Genomic DNA, 19,727 nt, shown 5'->3' with positions numbered 1-19,727 from the left:
GTTAGAGGCATGAGATAAAGTATGTAATATTGACAGGGGTGCTTACAATGGTCAGCTTTTTTTTTTTTTTTTTTTTTTACTTACCGTACGTAAAACCTTTATCCCAAAAGGAACAAAACCATTGCTGTAACAGCCTAAAAAGTGTGAGCGTCTATTTAATAATGTATCTAAAGCCTAATACATACGATGAGAGAATCGGACGACTAATCATCCGTTTTTTGCTGCATGCTAGTCTCACATCGAAAAAGTGAAGCAGTTACTCAACTTACGAAAATTCTCGTATGACAGAATACAACGTCTGAAGTGATGTCATGTGTTGAATTGTTTTGTAATGTATTCTTTATTTCATAGCATGCGTAGTCTTGATCTTCTGATTTTTTTTTGGACGAAAACTGTACTAATCAAATGATAAATCAGACGTTGTGTTCACATACGATAAAACTTTTATAGCATGCACCTTTACTTTTTGTCTCCTTAAAAGTCAGATTCAGCTGTCGAATGCACTATACTAACGATCAGATAATCGGCCGATCACTCGTTGTATGAAATTTTCATATTGATATTCTCATAAAGTGTACGGGCCTTAAGTCTGCTAGTACATCCAACTCTCCCATCCCCCAGATCAATGATGCTATCCAAAAGGTGTCTCTGTTGCTCCTTCTTCCATTGTGGAGGCATTACAATACTGGCCAGATCACCAGGTGCAAACAAAGGGAAGATAAATAAATAAACCAATGCAGCCACCACATCTAATGATTGGTAAACTAACACAAAGGTTTGGTTTTATTACCACTTTAATAAAGTCAAGGCATTTCTAAGAGTTCTAAATTTCCAAGAGCTTTAGATGCACATTACTTTATTATACATTTGAAACAAGAAGAAAATAGCATCAATGGGGCAGAATAACAGAAACCAGAACAACAGTAGGAAAGTTATCTATAGCAGTGGTTCTCAATTCCGGTCCTCGGGACCCACTAACAGGCCAGATTTTAAGTATTACCTTGGGGGATGCAGACTAGAATACCACAATCACTGAGCAGCAAATGAGATCACCTGTGATGTAATTTAGTTATCTTGCAAACCTGGCCTGTTGGTGGGTCCCGAGGACCGGAGTTGAGAACCACTGATCTATAGGGTCAAATTGTATGCTTTAAATCAAAGATATAGCTTATGTAAATCACTAGAGGTAATTGCTTAACTATTAATTTTATTTTTCTATTCCAAAGATGGTGATATTTAGTGCCAGGTAAATGACTCTTGTTGCTCTTTAGAATTGTGGTAAAAAGATAATTAATCAGAACTGAAGTCTTTTCAATCTTAGTAAAGGATCTGAAAAGCTGTGTATTTGTGACCCCCGTCTGTGCCCGCTTTGTACTGAAATTGTATGTCCATTTTTGTGTTGGATATATTCGGAAAGGCTCAGGACTCCCACAGGATTTGTACTGCTATTTGGGTCTCGGTTATAGATTTACCCTCACTTTCAGTCAGGGTGACAGCAATTTCACTAGACATAAACTGAAAGAAAATTCTCTACACAGACACAACAATAAAAAGCTGACTTATATCCTCGCAAAATAGTGAAATATCCAATTTGTAAAAAGAAGATGCATTTAAACATTTTCTGCCTCATCAGTTGAGGTTTAAACTAAAGATCTTAAAAATTATTTTATCTGTAATGTGCATGGGAATACCTGTGATCAGCGTTAGGACAATAAAATATATTTACAAGTGTTTTTACAACCAGTATGGGTGTATGATTTTTTTTTTTAAATCATTTTTACTTAATTTTTTTCAGAAAAATGGGGCTGACATGCCCCTATGTAACCATATACTAAGGTAGTGTTAAGTTCTCTTTTTTAGAGGTATTAGAGACAGCTTAAGTTTTTAAAGCAAAAATAGTTTAGCAAAAGTTATTGGGTGTTTTTCCAGATTTCCAATCACTTTTGTGTAAAAAAATAAATGAAACACACAAAAAAAAAAAAACATTATTTCATGACACAAGAAAGAGGTTTTTCAGTCTGCAACAGTGGAGCATGGTATGCCCATTATTTACATCCTTTCCTGCGAACATGGATTTAAATGGTATCCGAGTGAGCAGACTGAGGAGCAAGGGGTGAAACCTGTAAACCCAGCTAACAGAAGCATGGTAAAACCTTTTTTTGGCCATACTTGTCTTTTGGATCACAGAAGTACATTTACTTTTATTTTCCTGTGATCCATATTCAACTGATTGTAGGCTATTACTTACTGGAGAATCAAGAGTGGAGAGTAATGACTGAAAGTAACTGTTCTCCGCTGCCAGGAGATCAAGCGCAGAATGAAACACGGTCAAGTAATCACTCAGTTCTCAGTCTTAAGCTGGCCATGGATGGATCAAAATTTGGCTGGTAGAGCAGGGAGCCAACAATTTTCGTTCAATCGATGGTCAAGGAGAGCAGTAGAGAGAAGTTGATCGGCTGCCTTTAGAGCTTTAGCTTTAGAGCTAGCATGGTACAGCTGCAGTGTCACACAGATTCTGCAGTATGGACGCTCTTCTCATTTAATAACAGTGAAGTGTAGCTCACCCATTATATTTATTTAGTCATTCTCATACAGACACATGTTTTTTTTTCACCATCCTAGTGCTCTTGTACAATCTTTTGAATTAAGCTTTTCAGTCAATAGCAGCTTAAAATTAAGAAAGTGCTAGTAAAGCAATGCTAACACTGTGGTTATATATCTTCTGCTGACATGTCATTACATGCTGCATCGTAACATATGCAGTCATGAGTGACATTTCAAAAATGCAAGATGTTTTACAAACACACACACACACTAACTTTAATCGTATACCAGTCTTGGTCTGTAGGGTTCAATATTGAGTTGGATCACTCTTCACAGGTATAACAGCTTCAACTCTTCTGGGAAGGCTGTCCACAAGTTTTAGGAGTGTGTCTATGGGAATGTTTGATCATTCTTCCAGAAGCGCATTTGTGAGGTCAGGCACTGATGTTGGAGGAGAAGGTCTGGCTCGGAGTCTCCGCTCTATCCCAAAGGTGTTCTATTGGGTTGAGATCGGGACTCTGTGCAGGTCAGTCAAGTTCCTCCACCCCAAATTCGCTCATCCATGTCTTTATGGACCTTGCTTTGTGCACTGGTGTGCAGGCATGTTGGAACAGGAAGGGGGTCATCCCCAAACTGTTCCCACAAAGTTTAGAGCATGAAATTGTCCAAAATGTCTTGGTATGCTGACACCTTAAGAGTTCCCTTCACTGGAATTAAGGGGCCAAGCCCCACCCCTGAAAAACAACCCAACACCATAATCTCCCCTCTACCAAATGATTTGGACCAGTGCACAAAGCAATGTCCATAAAAAACACGGATCAATGATTTTGAGGTGTAGGAACTTGACTATCCTGCACAGAGTCCTGAACCCAAGCCGATAAAGCACCGTTGGAATGAATTCAAACGGAGACTGCGAGCCAGGCCTTCTTTTCCATACCAGTGCCTGACCTCACAAATGCGCTCCTGGAAGAATGGTCAAATATTCCCAATAGACACACTCCTAAGCCTTCCCAGAAGAGTTGAAGCTGTTATGGCTGCAAAGGGTAGGCCAACTCAACTTTAATTAAAACAAGAAAGGAGCAACACACAACTGTCTAGAGGCTGCTGGAAGGCTAAAGTAGGGAATACACGTAGTTGAAAAAAGGGATTTCTCCCACCGCCCTCTAACAGAAGGGACTACCCCCCATCACAATACACAGATCAGTGCTGCAGCCATTGACTGCATGTGCTGATTGAATGCTAGTTTTCCAGCATGACAGTTTGTCAGAAGCCAGTCAATAGATCAGTGTCAGCAAAACATCTATACATAACAGTCAGCTGCTGAGGGATCACTGCATGTGTACAGTGCTTTGCGAAAGTATTTGGCCCCCTTGAACTTTGCGACCTTTTGCCACAATTCAGGTTTCAAACATAAAGATATAAAACTGTAATTTTTTGTGAAGAATCAACAACAAGTGGGACACAAACATGAAGTGGAACGAAATTTATTGGATATTTCAAACTTTGTTAACAAATAAAAAACTGAAAAATTGGGCGTGCAAAATTATTCAGCCCCTTTACTTTCAGTGCAGCAAACTCTCTCCAGAAGTTCAGTAAGGATCTCTGAATGATTCAACCTAAATGACTAATGATGATAAATAGAATCCACTTGTGTGTAATCAAGTCTCCATATGAATGCACCTGCACTTGTGATAGTCTCAGAGGTCCGTTTAAAGCGCAGAGAGCATCATGAAGAACAAGGAACACACCAGGCAGGTCCGAGATACTGTTGTGGAGAAGTTTAAAGCCGGATTTGGATACAAAAAGATTTCCCAAGCTTTAAACTTCCCAAGGAGCACCGTGCAAGCGATAATATTGAAATGGAAGGAGTATCAGACCACTGCAAATCTACGAAGACCTGGCCGTCCCTCTAAACTTTCAGCTCATACAAGGAGAAGACTGATCAGAGATGCAGCCAAGAGGCCCATGATCCCTCTGGATGAACTGCAGAGATCTACAGCTGAGGTGGGAGACTCTGTTCATAGGACAACAATCAGTCGTATACTGCACAAATCTGGCCTTTATGGAAGAGTGGCAAGAAGAAAGCCATTTCTTAAAGCGGAGTTCCGGCCACAAAATCTCATAGTCGATTTTGGGCCATCCGCTTCCTATTTGTCACCTGAAAAAGAAATGGGAAGTTACGATTTTTTTTTTTTTTACTTACCTTGTAATTGCAGAAAAAAAATACTTACCTTTCTTCCACTTCCTCCCTCGGCCGCGCGGCCCGCGCTGTCACTTCCGCTTTGCAATGATTCCTGGGAGCTGAACGTCATCGCTCCCAGGAATCAATGCGCCTGCACCGGCCCCGACGTCAGTTCCGGTTCAGGCGTGTCATACCTTGCTAAACAGCTTCTGGGCATGCCCAGAAGCTGTGCAGGGATGACACTGCGGCCCCGGAAGTGACGGGGGGGCTGGTGCAGTGCATCGAGGGACCGAAGAGGACGGAAGAGGACACTGAAGAGGATCGCGCTGGCTTCAAGCTGCCCACACCTGAGATGGCAGCGCTGGAGAAGAAATTTTAAAAGTGAGTATTTCTTCTAAAAGGTAAGTGCGAACCAGGACAGATCAGAGGCTAGCCATTGTGGAATGTACTAGCCCTGACTGTCCCGGGGTTATGTTCATTGAAATTTTTTTTTTGTGGCCAGAACTCCGCTTTAAAGATATCCATAAAAAGTGTTGTTTAAAGTTTGCCACAAGCCACCTGGGAGACACACCAAACAAGTGGAAGAAGGTGCTCTGGTCAGATGAAACCAAAATCAAACTTTTTGGTAACAATGCAAAACGTTATACTAGAAAAATGAGTAAGGAAACTGGCATACACACCACAAAGGGATGCCTATTTATCTCACCCACTCGGCGCTAAGGTGTTTGGCGTAAAAGCAACACAGCTCATCACCCTGAACACACCATCCCCACTGTCAAACATGGTGGTGGCAGCATCATGGTTTGGGCCTGCTTTTCTTCAGCAGGTACAGGGAATATGGTTACAATTGATGGGAAGATGGATGGAGCCAAATACAGGACCATTCTGGAAGAAAACCTGATGGAGTCTGCAAAAGACCTGAGACTGAGACCGAGATTGGTCTTCCAACAAGACAATGATCCAAAACATAAAGCAAAATCTACAATGGAATGATTCACAAATAAACATATCCAGGTGTTAGAATGGTCAAAGTCCAGACCTGAATTCAATCGAGAATCTGCGGAAAGAACTGAAAACTGCTGTTCACAAACGCTCTCCATCCAACCTCACTGAGCTCGAGCTGTTTTGCAAGGAGGAATGGGAAAAAATTTCAGTCTCTCGATGTGCAAAACTGATAGAGACATACCCCAAGCGACTTACAGCTGTAATCGCAGCAAAAGGTGGCGCTACAAAGTATTAACTTAAGGGGGCTGAATAATTTTGCACGCCCAATTTTTCAGTTTTTTATTTGTTAACCACTTGCCAACCACCGCACAACTATTTACTGCGGCGGTCAGCACCTCACAGGCAAAGCGACGTAGGGGTACGTCGCTAGCCTGTGAGGCTCTAGCGAGCGAGCGCGCGCCGCCGGAGGCACGCTCCCGCTCGGACACGGACCCCCCGCGTTTGTTCCCGGCGGACCCGGTGTCCGCCGGGCACTCGCGATCGTCCGTTACACTGGAAGAAAGGCAGGCGGCTAATGTAAACAAAGCCGCCTGTCATTCTTCCCTGTGTAAGAATGGAGATCACACGGTTCTGCTATGTAGGACCGTTGATCTCTGTTCTTACACATCAAGCCACATCCAATCACAGTAAGAAAGACGCCCTAGGGACACACTTAACCCCTCCCTCTCAAATAAAGTTAACCCCTTCACTGCCAGTGTCATTTTTACAGTAACAGTGCATATGTATAGCACTGATTACTGTAGTAACGTCACTGGTACCCTTTAAAAGTGTCAAAAATTTCAGTCAAGGGTCAGATCTGTCCGCTGCAATGTCGCAGTCCCGCAAAAAAAAAAAAAAAAATGACAAAAATCTTTCTCTTAGTTAGTAAACGCAATAACTTTTGCGCAAACCAATCAAAATATGCTTTTTGCGATTTTTTTTACCAAACATATGTAGCATAAAACAAATTGGCCTAAAATGTTAAAAAATTTTGATTTTTACATTTTTTTGGGGAATTTCATATAAAAAAATGTGAAAAATATTGTTATTTTTGCAAAATCGACGCTCTTTTTTTGTTTATAGCGCATGATCAAAAAATCGCACAGGTGATCAAATGCCATCAAAAGAAAGCTCTGTTTGTGGGAAAAAAAGGACGTCAAATTCGTTTAGGTATAGCGTCGCACGACCACGCAATTGTCCGTTAAAGTCACGCAGTGCCGAATCGCAAAATAGGCCCTGGTCAGGAAGGGGGTAAAATCTTCCGGGGCTTAAAGTGGAGTTCCACCCTCATTTTATACTTAACTCCATCTTCTCGCTCCGGGTCACCTGAAAAAGAAATGGCTAATCGCATTTTTTTTTTTTTACTTACCTTGTAGTGAAGAAAATATACTTACCTTACTTCCTTCATCCTCCTTCCTCGGCCGCGGCCCGTCGTCACTTCCTGGCTCTGCAATGATTCCTGGGAGCTGAACGTCATAGCTCCCAGGAATCATTGCGCCTGCACCGGCCCCGACGTCAGTTCTGGGCCGCGCGCGTCATCCCCTTCTAAACAGCTTCTGGGCATGCCCAGAAGCTGTGGAGGGATGACGCGCGCGACCCGGAAGTGACGGCGGGCCGGCGCAGGGCATCGTGGGACCGAAGAAGGCGGAAGAGGACGCCGAAGAGGATCTCGCTGGCTTCAAGCTGCCCACATCTGAGATGGCAGCGCTGGACAAGACGTTTTCAAGGTAAGTATTTGTCCTAACAGGTAAGTGCAACCCGGGACAGATCAGAGGCTAGCCATTGTGGAATGCACTAGCCCTGACTGTCCCGGGGGTATTTTTAAAAAAAAAAAAAATTCCAGGGTGGAACTCCGCTTTAAGTGGTTAAAAAAGTTTAAAATATCCAATAAATTTCATTACACTTCATGATTGTGTCCTACTTGTTGATTCTTCACAAAAAATTAAAGTTTTATATCTTTATGTTTGAAGCCTGAAATGTGGCAAAAGGTCGAAACGTTCAAGGGGGCCGAATACTTTCGCAAGGCACTGTATCTTGCTTCTAAAGATAACAGATATTCACAAAACATAAAGGGAAGCTGGCAAGCAAACTCATAAAATGTACAATAAACGTACAATAAATGTGTGGTGTAACTTTATAAAACTCACAGGATACAGTATATACACAATTTGGATTTTGTACATAGCCCCTGACAGTCTGTCCTTGAATGTTTTTTAATAGTTTTATCTAAATATGATAAATTGATGCACAATCTTCTATAGCAGGGTTTCTCAACAGCTGGGCTGAAGTATTCCTCCTCCCAAGCCACAGGACCAGACTGTTGCAAAGGTTCATCTTCCAACAAGATAACGACCCTAAGCACACAGCCAAGATAACAAAGGAGTGGCATTGGGACAACTCTATGAATGTCCTTGAGTGGCCCAGCCACAGCCCAGACTTGAACCCAATTGAACATCTCTGGAGGTATCTGAAAATGGCTGTGCACCGACACTCCCTATCCTACCTGATGGAGCTTGAGAGGTCCTGCAAAGAAGAAGGAGGATGGGGAAAACTTCCCAAAAATAGGTGTGCCAAGCTTCATACTCAAAAAGACTTGAGGCTGTAATTGCTGCCAAAGGTGCTTCACCAAAGTATTGAGCAAAGGCTGTGAATACTTATGAACATGGGATTATTTTTATTAAACTTGCAAAGATTTCAAACTTCTTTCACATTATCATGGGGTATGGTTTGTAGAATTTGGAATAAAATAAAATTAATCAACTTTGGAATAAGGCTGTAACATAACAAATTGTGGAAAAGGTGAAGGGTTGTGAATAAGTTTGCAAGTGTGTGTGTAATATACAGTATATATATATATATATATTTGTCTATCTCTCCGTACTGTATATATATATACATACATACATACATACATATACATATACACACACACATACACAATAGATGTGCTTCTATGCCTAGTGTGGTCAATCTGAAATAGCAGGGGGACTGGCAGTATCACCAGGTAATTCACACAAAGAAAGCATTGCAAAGAAAACAGGATACTTTTTTTTATACAAGTACATGGTAACACAGACACATATCAGAAATAAAAAAATGTTGAGGTAACATACACTTAATGGAAAAAATAGGAATTTAAGCTGAAACCAAATCAAGCTGTTGACAACCGAGAGACTTTTCTTCCTTTTCATCTCCACTTGAAAAAGTGTTATGAAAAAGATGAATCTATTCCAAATGAAAATTATTGTATATTGGAGCCACATCTCTACTACGTGCAAAAGGACCAATATTCTGCAGACCTTTAGAACACATTTAGAAATAGAGTAGAGTACAGTGAAAGTAACATTCGCCAGGTAATAAACAGGCTCCACCGAACATGAGAGAACCGTTGGTAGATGTTACTCAATTTGGCGACTGCAGGTAAACCTTGCTGGAAAAGGACTTAAAATGCAGTCAACGGTTTACCAAACATTGACCAATGAATGTCACATTTATCCCTTTAAGAATGGAGCCCAAAAATGAGCCAAAATACATATATTTTAAATATACATTTATGATTCTTCTTTACCTGAAAGGCTTAGACATCTGAGAACTAAACTTTGTAAATTCCCCTGGGGCTGTCCACTCTGAACCAACCTAAAATGCAAATAAATGTCCTTTTAGAACTTTTTATTGAATTATTGAGTAATTGGTAAACATGCTATATGAAAACTCCAAGCAATGATAAAAACTCCCATTAAGGTCTGGTTCACACTAGTAGGATTTCAGATGCAACTTGAGTCGCACAGATCGCATGACAATGGAAATCCCATTTTTTCAATGGAGTCTGCTCACATCAATGTGACTTAGCATGGAGCAAGTTTGGAAAAGGTTCCTATACTGCTTTGGTGCGATTCCAGTTAGAATTTGGCCTCATAGAGCAGTGGTCCTCAACTCCGGTCCTCAGGGCCCACTAACAGGCCAGATTTTAAGTATTAAGCTGGCCATACACTATACAATTTTCTTATTCAATTTCCTTTAGATTTACCTTAAACTATGTAGTGCAAGGGCCTGTCTGATTACATACAAATTGAAAGTGTTTAGGTTTGACCCTATATCACATGGTTTTGGTAAATCTAAAGCAAAGTTGAACAAGAAAATTGTATAGTGTGTGGCCAGCCTTACCTTGGGGAGATGCAGACTAGAGTACTGCAATCACTGATCAGCAAATGATATCACCTGGGATGTATTTCAGTTATCTTAGAAACCTGGCCTGTTAGTGGGCTCTGAGGGCCAGGGTTGAGGACCACTGCCATAGAGTATATAAACCTTATCAAAGTTGCATTCAAGTAGCATTAGAAAAATCACACTGAAAGTCAGATCAAAATCATATTGCAACAGTGTGAACCAAGTCTTAATTGCAATGAACAATGCTTTTCTGTGTGTTCTATGTCTGCAATCTTACAAGTAGTATATTAATTCCTACCAATGGCTGCACATCAACAAAATCCCAAATTGGAGCAACTGTAAAAGTGAGAGAAATATGGGGCTTTGCTTATAATAGTTGCCTAGCGATCACTTGCATTAGTATAGTAAAAGATTGCCAAGATACTGTTGAAAGGCCAGATAATACTTATCCAGCAAAGTTAGGGCTCATTCATACTAATCAGTTTTTCAGTCAAATAAATAAAAAATAAAAAAAAGGGGTCAGTTGTGTTTAATTTGCCTTTTAAAGTCATGCTTGCTGCATGCTGCATTTTTGGTGTGTGTTTGAGGTATGCTAAGGCCCTTTCACACTGATCAGCTTTTCAGTTAAAAAAAAAAAAGCATAAGATTCTGAGTTTTTGCAGTGTAAAAGCAGCCAAAAACTGACCAGTGTGAAAGGTTCCATGGGTTTAAAAAGGGATGCATTTTTCTTCGGCTTTTTTTAACTAAAAAACTGATCAGTGTAAAATAGCACTTAACATCATTAAAACTGCCAACACATTTTAGGGGTTCCAAGAGGTCACCTTCATCAGAGCTTGATAATGTCAGACTGGAAAATAAATTTGGGCAAAAAAGTATGGAAATCCTGAAGTTATTTTAAAAACACCATAGAGGTCTACTATGGTTTAGCTGCTAATACTCTTTATCTAGACCAGTCCTCAGTCACTCAACTGGAATAAAGATTAGATAGTCCCGATCTATATACCTGAGGTTGATGCCTCAGGAAGTATCAAAGCCTTTGGATCAGCATGATTGCTAGAAAACTGTCATTTCACAAGGCTGGCTGGCTGTTGCCATTTCATAGTACTGCTACTTGTACTATTGTTATCTAATCCCTAAGACCTTAACAGGAGGTATACGGTGCCTTGAAAAAGTATTCATACCCCTCAAAATTTTCCACATTTTGTCATGTTACAACCAATAACGTTAACGTATTTTAGTGGGATTTTATGTGATAGATCAACACAAAGTGGCACATAATTGTGAAGTGGAAGGAAAATTATAAATATTTTAAAACTTTTTTTACAAATAAATATCTGAAAAGTGTGGTGTGCATTTGTATTCAGCCCCCTGAGTCAATACGTAGAACCACCTTTCCCTGCAATTACAGCTGCAAGTCTTTTTGGGGATGTCTCTACCAGCTTTGCACATTTAGAGAGTAACATTTTTGCCCATTCTTCTTTGCAAAATAGCTCAAGTTGGATGGAGAGTGTCTGTGAACAGCAACTTTCAAGTCTTGCCACAGATTCTCAACTGAATTTAGGTCTGGACTTTGGGCCATTCTAACACATGAATATGCTTTGATCTAAACCATTCCATTGTAGCTCTGGCTGTACTGTCCTACTGGAAGGTGAACTTACGCCCCAGTCTCTAGTCTTTAGCAGACTAACAGTTTTTCTTCTAAGATTGCCCTGTATTTGGCTCCATCCATCTTCCCATCAACTCTGGCCAGCTTCCCTGTCCCTGCTGAAGAAAAGCATCCCTGCAACATGATGCTGTCACCACCACGTTTCACAGAGGGGATGGTGAGTTCAGGGTGATGTGCAGTGTTCCTTTTTTGCCACACATAGCGTTTTGCTTTTGGGCCAAAAAGTTCAATTTTGGTCTCATCTGACCAGAGCACCTTCTTCCACATGTTTGCGGTGTCGAATACTTTTTCAAGGCACTATATTTGTAAGTAGCAGGATTATGTTTTTGGCAATCTGTAACTGAAGGACAACTTTAACTCCAAGCTACCAGCTACAATGTGGAAAACAAGGTACATATTCAACCTACCCAGAGCACAGAAACTTTCTACTCTTCCTGTTTTATTGATCATAACTCACCCTTCCGACGTAGGCTATTAGCTGGGCACTGGATGGACTTTCCTCTGTGCTAAGCCAAAATTCTGAGTTATCTTCTGATGCCACAGCAAACTGGTAATCACCTGAGGGAGAGAGACCAGATACAGAAGATAAAACTGAAAATGCTGATGTGTGCAAGGAACAGAGTGCAGGATAACAATTAATTATTTATATATGCTTCATCTTTATGTAAAAAAAAAAAAGTGGAACACATTATCAAATTTAACAATATCACAGAGGAGGGAAGAGACAGCAATAACTGCATACGGCTGGGCATCCAAAGACACAAAATAAGCTGACTGGAAGATTCTATCCTAATATATCAATATAAAAATATAGAATACATCAGTGAGGTAATGTCAAGACTCACCCTAAATTATGTTATTTATTAAAGTTGAACTGCAGGCTCAAAAAAAAGGATGTGTGTGCATTGTTAGAGCTGCAGTATGATAAATGTGTGCTTTAAAGATAGGAGGTTGAGGAGCGGAGATATTTTCTTCCCTAGATGGTGAAACACAGATCGGTTTGCTCCAATAGATCTCAGGGCTCCATGTTATATAGTTGGCTATGTTAGCCGTGGGAATTACATTCTTTTAAGTTTGTCCTTTCCCCACCCCTCAGTGGTTACTGCTTTTGGATGTCCCATCCATCTATGATTTAAAGCAGCAGCTACGTCCGTCGGTGGACGAAAGAGAACATTGGATTTTTTACTACTGTAAAATCCATTTCTCTGAGTCCACCGACGGACGTAGCTCCCACCCCTCTTTTCTCTGAAGAGTTGGGCTTTGGTTATTATTTACTGCTTGCAACTAAACTGAAGATGCAACGGTGAGACCAGGGGTAATAACCCAGGGACCCCCCTGGGCATGTCAAAGCCTTTGGCTCTACCTTGTCACTACTAGTGGGAGGGGCTTATTACACATCTAAGATTTAAAGCAGCAGCTACGTCCGTCGGTGGACGGAAGAGAACATTTTTTTTTTTACTTACCGTAAAATCCATTTCTTTGATGTTCATTGATGGATACAGCTTGTGAACTTCATGACCATTGGGTTATACTGTCCCCTACAGGAGTAGGACACTAGGCAGAAAAATATTCTGGCTACGCCTATAGGCAGTCCCAGAGGGTATACTCCCTTTCTCTGCTATAGTTACTCAGTTTTGTTACAAGCAGTGTCAGAAGAATTACAACTCCACAGAGGGGTGGGTGCTGTGTCCGTCAATGAACATCAGAGAAATGGATTTTACTAAAAGTCAAAAGTCCCATTTTCTCTTTCGTTCTTGGACGGACACAGCCTCTGGTATTCAGAACCATTGGGATGTCCCAAAACAGTGTTAAACATGAGGGATGGGAACAACCAAAAAAAATCCCAAGGCTAAACATTAGCCAACCAGGCAACAGGGGCTTAACCAAACAACCGGAGCCCAGTCAAAGTCCTCTTAAACAGCAGCCTGTAAAACCTTTGTTATACCTGAAGGGTTTTACATGTACTGTTACTTTAAGGCTGGCTCCACCCAGGAGTGATGACAAGGGTCAAGGGGCAGAGTGGCCATCTTAGAGACATGTAAGAGATGCACTGATATACAGAGCTGTCCTGTAATGCATGTTGGAGTGTACAGTGAGTCCTGAATAAACGTCCGTTGTTCCAGATCAGAGTCCTGTGTCTCTCACAACACGGAGAATATAACAGTGGCGACGAGGGTGGGATTTACAAGGTTACTATCCGTGTGAGAAAAGAAAAGAAGAAAAAAACTCTGGATTGTCAGCTGGATTCAAACACCCACAGAGCCCAGTAGGAAAATGTCATTGATCGGGACATTAAGTGAATTTGATGGAGAACAGACAACCTGGAGTTCCTGGATTGAGAGACTGGAACAGTATTTTTGTGCAAATGCCATCCCAGGCGACAGGCAAGTAGCAGTATTTCTGACAGTGGTTGGTGCTAGGACATATGACACTCTTAGGGATCTCCTTTTCCCTGAAAAACCAGCAACTAAGACATTGGCAGATCTCTTGACATTGTTAGGGAATCACTTCCAGCCTAAACCACTAGAGTAGACATATGCCGGTTTTCGGTAATTCGATATATCGCGGTATTGCATAGCCACGGTATTGTTATTGTGGCATTTTTAAAATACCGAGTTTCTCTGCTCCTGGGACATGTGAATTGATACAATTCAGTGAGCTGGATGACTCATTCACTCACACAGCTCTCCCAGTAACTATAAACAAAAATGTTTACATTGTATCTTCTCCTTCCCTCTGCCAGGGAGAAAGGAAGTTTAACCTCTTAAAGACTGGATCTTTTTCTGACACTTGTTGCTTGCAAGTTAAAATCAGTTTTTTTTTGCTAGAAAAGTACTTAGAACCCCCAAACATTTTATATATTTTTTTAGCAGAGACCCTACAGAAAAAAATGGCGATTGTTGTAATATTTTATGTCACACTGTATTTGCGCAGCAGTCTTTCAAACGCAATTAATAAACTTTAATGAATAAAAAAAAAAAAAAACGTAACAGTAAAGTTATCCCAATTTTTTTTTTTGTTACACAGAGAATCGTGATCTTTATTCCAAGCTAAAAAATCGTGATTCTCATTTTGGCCAGAATCGTGCAGCTCTAATATATATATATATATATATATATATATATATATATATATATATATATACACACACACACGCATAGCAGCCCACATTACATTATTATATAGCCATCAAGCAGTGTCTGGCCTACCTGGTGATGACTGGTCCTGGCGCTCTGATCCGATGGCCTGGTCTTTAAAGGGGCAAATCCTTGCGATCCAGAAGTGGTTAAACCTGCAGGAGGATCGGTGTTTTTATCTATTAATGACTTTACTATTGCTTTAGGCCTGGTTCACTTGTATGCAGGTTGGTGGTTCACATGTATGCGAGTTGGCGGTTCACATGTATGCGGGTTGGCGGCCCACATTTGCACAGGCATAGCAGCCCATTGATGTGAATGGGCTTGAGCTGCTATGCCTGCGTTTTCAGCTGAAAAAAGGTGCATGCAGAATTTAAAAAAATGCAGTGGCCATGAAATCCATCCTTCTTTTGCACCATGCGACTTACCTGCCGTTGCTGCACATGCAAACTGTTTTTAGATGCCGTGCCCACGTATACAAAAAATGCAGAAAGCTTGCCAGAGCAGGAACTCCAGGTTAGTCGCATGGTGCAAAAGCAGGATGGATTTCAAGGCCACTGAATTTTAAAAAAAAATGCTGCATGCACCTTTTTTCTGCGGAAAATGAGGGCATAGCAGCCCGTTCAAATCAATGGGCTGCTATGCCTGTGCAAATGCGAACCGCCAACCCGCATACATGCGAACCACCAACCCGCATACATGTGAACCACCAACCCGCATACATGTGAACCAGGCCTAAAGCAATAGTAAAGTAATTTATAAACAACACCTCCTTCAGGTTTAACCACATCTTGACCACAAGGATTTGCCCTCTTAATGACCAGGCCATCGGATCGGAGCCGAGCGCCAGGACCAGTTATCACCAGTTAGGCCAGACACTGCTTGATGACCTATTTTAGGCCTGGTTCACAGAGTCTGTACTGACTGACTATATAATAATGTGCATAAGTGAACCAAAGCCCCTAAATTCAGCAATGAAATTGAAGTGAGGTGGAAATTTAATAATTTAAATTTAATAATAGAATACCGTGATAATACCGTATACCGTGGCAAAACCTTAATCAATTAATCGCAGCATGAAAATCTGATACCGTCACAAGCCTACACTAGAGATTGCCGAGAGATTCAGGTTCTATCAGCGGCAGCAGCAGCCGGGTGAAGATATTAAGGCTTATGTGCTCGCCCTTCGCAGACTAGCCTCAACCTGTTCTTTTGGGGAGTATTTACCGACTGCACTGAGGGATAAGTTTGTCATGGGACTAAATAGTGAGTCTAGCCAAAAGAGACTGTTAACAGAGAAAGATCTTACCCTTTCAAAGGCAATTGAGATAGCTTCAGTGATGGAAATGGCTGTGAAAGATACAGAGGCATTGAACCCCCAGAGCAGAAGGGAAGAGGTTAAAAAAGAAGTTTTCAGAACAGCAGTCAAGCCAACAGCAGCAAACTATAGACCCTCACCAAGCCGGGAGTCAGCTTGCTACCGTTGTGGGAATACAGACCATGATCACAAAGTCTGCCGGTTTAAGGATCAGCTCTGTCATAATTGTGGTAAGGCAGGCCATCTGAAACGAGTCTGCCGTAGTAAGATGGTGCGAAATAAACAACCTCTGAACACCAGGACAAAGGCATATATGGTGGGAAGATATACATCGTCATCGGAATCAGAGGATGAGGAAGTGCTCCACAGATTGGACATACATCATATGCATTCAGCACCCTCAGCAATGACTGTAGAGGTAACCGTGGAAGGAAAGAAACTCAAGATGGATGTAGACACAGGAGCAGCAGTTTCAGTTATCACCCAGAAACAATGGAGAAAACTTCTGATCCGAACAACTGTCTGTCCAACACCAATCAAACTGCAGACATACTCAAAGCAGATACTCCACCCACTGGGGTACGTGAAAGTACAGGTATCCTACAAGGGTACACGAAGAGACTGCCATTATATATCCTAGAACATGGGGGACCCCCAATCTTTGGGAGAGACTGGATTGCTCACTTTGGCATGCCAGACATCACCATAAACCCCTGCAACACCATGACCATCCCATCAGGAGATAAAGAGGGATGGGTGGAATCCCTGAAACAGCGATTCCCACAAGTCTTTGATAGCCATTTGGGGAAAATAAAGCATGACTGTGTGAGACTAATGCCCCATACACACGTGCAGATTATCTGCAGACTTTTGTCTGCAGACTTACCAAAACCATATAATATGAGGTCAAACCTAAACACTTTCAATTTGTATGCAATCCGGCAGGCCCTTGCACTACATAGAAAAGGTAAGTCTGCAGATAATCTGCACGTGTGTATGGGGCATTAGGCTGAAACCCAACGCCCAGCCTAGGTTCTTCAAAGCTCACAAGCAGCCGCCTTGTGGCTTTTTTAACTGGCAAACAATTTTTTGGCTTATATACTTTGTTGTATTATTTCCAATACCTTTACCCTAATTGGGAAATAAAAATTGATATCTAAAAATATTCTACACCATCCGGAGCCTTTTTGTCTTCCTTTTGAGCCGGCCTGAGGTGAGAGGAGAGAAAGGGGGAGCCCGCCATCTTATCCACCCAAAGCAAGCCACGAGGAGACCATATTATAGCCTGGAAGGCTATTCAAGCTTGGCTGGTCTTGATGCCATAAGGCATATATGACCCACCTTATTTGGTAAGTGATTCAATCTTACCATATTATCAAGGTGAAAAGAAAAGCTGCACTGAGCACTACTGAATGGATTGAGAATTACCACGCTGAGCACGTGCACTTATTACTTGGGAATAAGCAATATTTTGCACGAGAGACTCACTATTTATAGACTTTTAAAATCTTTGAAAAACTTTTTTGGACATTTTCCTTGGAATTTTATTACAGTCACTATATGGAATTTTTTATAACACTTTTTTTTATAACATTTTATATGAATTAAGTTGGGTGTGTATATATAACACGGAGAATATAACAACCTTGCGGTCAAAGGAAGCATCCGCAGATGCCAACACATCCACTTTATAAAACTTTGTAAAAGTGTGCACCGACGACCAGGTGGCCGCCTTGCAAACCTGCGTCACTGACGCTTGACAACAAAGGCCCAGGTGGCACAAAGCGTCCTAGTAGAGTGCGCCTTGATAAGGAAAGGAGGAACCTAAACCCTGATGAAATAGGCCTGAACCACCGTCTGTTTGATCCATCAGGAAATGGTCACAGAGGAAGCGGACAAACTTTTTCGAGGTCCATCCGTGAGCACAAATAGAGAGTCTGACTTCCTGAAAGACTCCATAGCTGCCAGGTACACCCTAATTGCCCAGACCAATTGCACATCCAAGACATGCAATGCAATTTCGTTCGGATGTTTAGGCCTGGGACACAGGGAAGGCAAAACAATGTCCTCATTCAAATGAAAATCAGAGACAACCTTTGGAAGGAACCACTGACAGGAGCGAAGAACCACCTTATCCCTGTGAATCGCTAGGTAAGGTGAACAACAGGATAACGCCGGGGAGTGTTTGGCCAAAGGTCATTGGAAGAAGACCGCCAAGGCAGGCACCTGGCCCTTGATGGCATTTAAGGCCAATTTGTGTTCAACCCCCCAGTTGAAGGAAGGTTAAGATCCTAGCCACCTAGAAGGAGCGAGGAGAAACCCCAAGAGACTCACACCACGCAATGTACATCTTCCACGTACGATAGTAGATCTTCCTAGAAGAAGATTTTCTAACTTTAAACAGGGTAGGAATCACAGACTCAGATAAACCCCTATCCTTCAGCACCTGGCGTTAAACAACCAAGCTGTCAAAGCCAGTGACTGTAAAGGAGGATGGAAGATCGGCCCTTGGGACCGAAGATCCTCCCTGAGAGGAAGCTTCCAAGGGACGTCGGCGACCAGCAGCACCAGATCGGCGTACCAAGCCCGGCGAGGCCAGTCCGGAGCCATTAAGATGACCAAAATCCCTTCTGCCTTGATCCTGCGTAGAGGTCTGGGCAGAAGGTTGAGGGGAGGGAAGGCGTAAATCAGATGATTGGCGTCTGCCAGAGGATCCCTTGACAGAGCCAAAACCTCTGCACCTTTCTGGTGAGCGGAGACACCAACAGATCCACCTCCGGTGTGCCCCACCGGAGACACAGCTGATGAAACACCTCTGGATGAAGGGACCACTCCCTGTGCTCCAACGCCTGCCAACTGAGATAATCCGCCTGCATATTTTCCACCCCGGGAAAGTGTACAGCGGAGAGGGCTGGAACGAACCGTTCTGCCCACCTTAGAATGCCGGCTACCTCCAGAGCCGCCAGGTTACTTCTTGTGCCCCCTTGATGATTGACATAAGCCACGGCCGTGGCATTGTCTGATTGAATGTGCAGTGGGCAACCCTGAAGACGATCCGTCCAATGATCCAGACAGTCTGATCGCTCAGAGTTCCATGACATTGATTGGTAGTCTGGACTCTTCCAGCGTCCACATCCCCTGAGCAGAATGCTTGCCGAGGACGCCTCCCCAGCCGGACAGGCTGGCATCCATGGTGACCACTGTCCAATAAAAGAGGAGGAAAGATTTTCACAGCCGAAGCCTCCGAGAATGAAGCCACCATCTCAAGGACTCCCTCGTTCCCCGACTCAAATCTCCCTTTGCAGAACCTCGTATGAAACTGTGCAACCTGAACCGCCTCAAAAGGTAGACACCATCAGCCCCAGCACCCGCATGCCAGTCCAGAGGGATGACCATCTGTTGGACAGCAGGAGGCGTAATGCAGCCTGCAATTTTTGGAGTTTGTCCAGAGGAAGGAGCACTCAGGCTAAGGCCGAGTCCAGAGTCAAGTCCAGCTTTGTGGAAGGAACCAGAGCAGACTTCTGAAAGTTCAGAATTCAGCCAAACTCCCGCAGAGTTTGTATTGTGATCTCCAGGTTCTCTACCAGAGCAGAGGGAGATTCCAAGTCACCCAGTACCGTGATCCCCCGTTGGCATAGCAGGGCTAGCACCGGAGCCAACACTTTTGCAGGTTAGTTTGAATCCAACAGAGGAAGCCCTGAAAGGCTTCAAGCCCCTGTCAGTCGACCC

At 42.4% G+C, this 19,727-nt stretch overlaps 1 protein-coding gene across 1 annotated transcript in view; it reads right to left on the bottom strand.

Moving 5' to 3' along the window:
• B4GALNT4 (beta-1,4-N-acetyl-galactosaminyltransferase 4) overlaps window positions 1-19,727 on the bottom strand; it is a 192,209-nt gene that overhangs the window by 84,837 nt on the left and 87,645 nt on the right. Inside the window, exons 7-8 of the mRNA XM_082269845.1 lie at window positions 12,001-12,101; window positions 9,279-9,346 (exon numbers count right to left, since the gene is read on the bottom strand). Of these exons, the coding sequence (XP_082125971.1) occupies window positions 9,279-9,346; window positions 12,001-12,101 (169 nt within the window). The remainder of the gene's footprint in view (window positions 1-9,278; window positions 9,347-12,000; window positions 12,102-19,727) is intronic.

Source organism: Pelophylax lessonae (genome assembly GCF_965119305.1).
Source record: "Pelophylax lessonae genome assembly, chromosome: 10".
In the NCBI taxonomy this organism is placed as follows: Eukaryota; Metazoa; Chordata; class Amphibia; order Anura; family Ranidae; genus Pelophylax; species Pelophylax lessonae.
The sequence above is the reverse complement of the archived record's forward strand: the minus strand, read 5'-3'. Positions and strand labels throughout refer to the sequence as shown.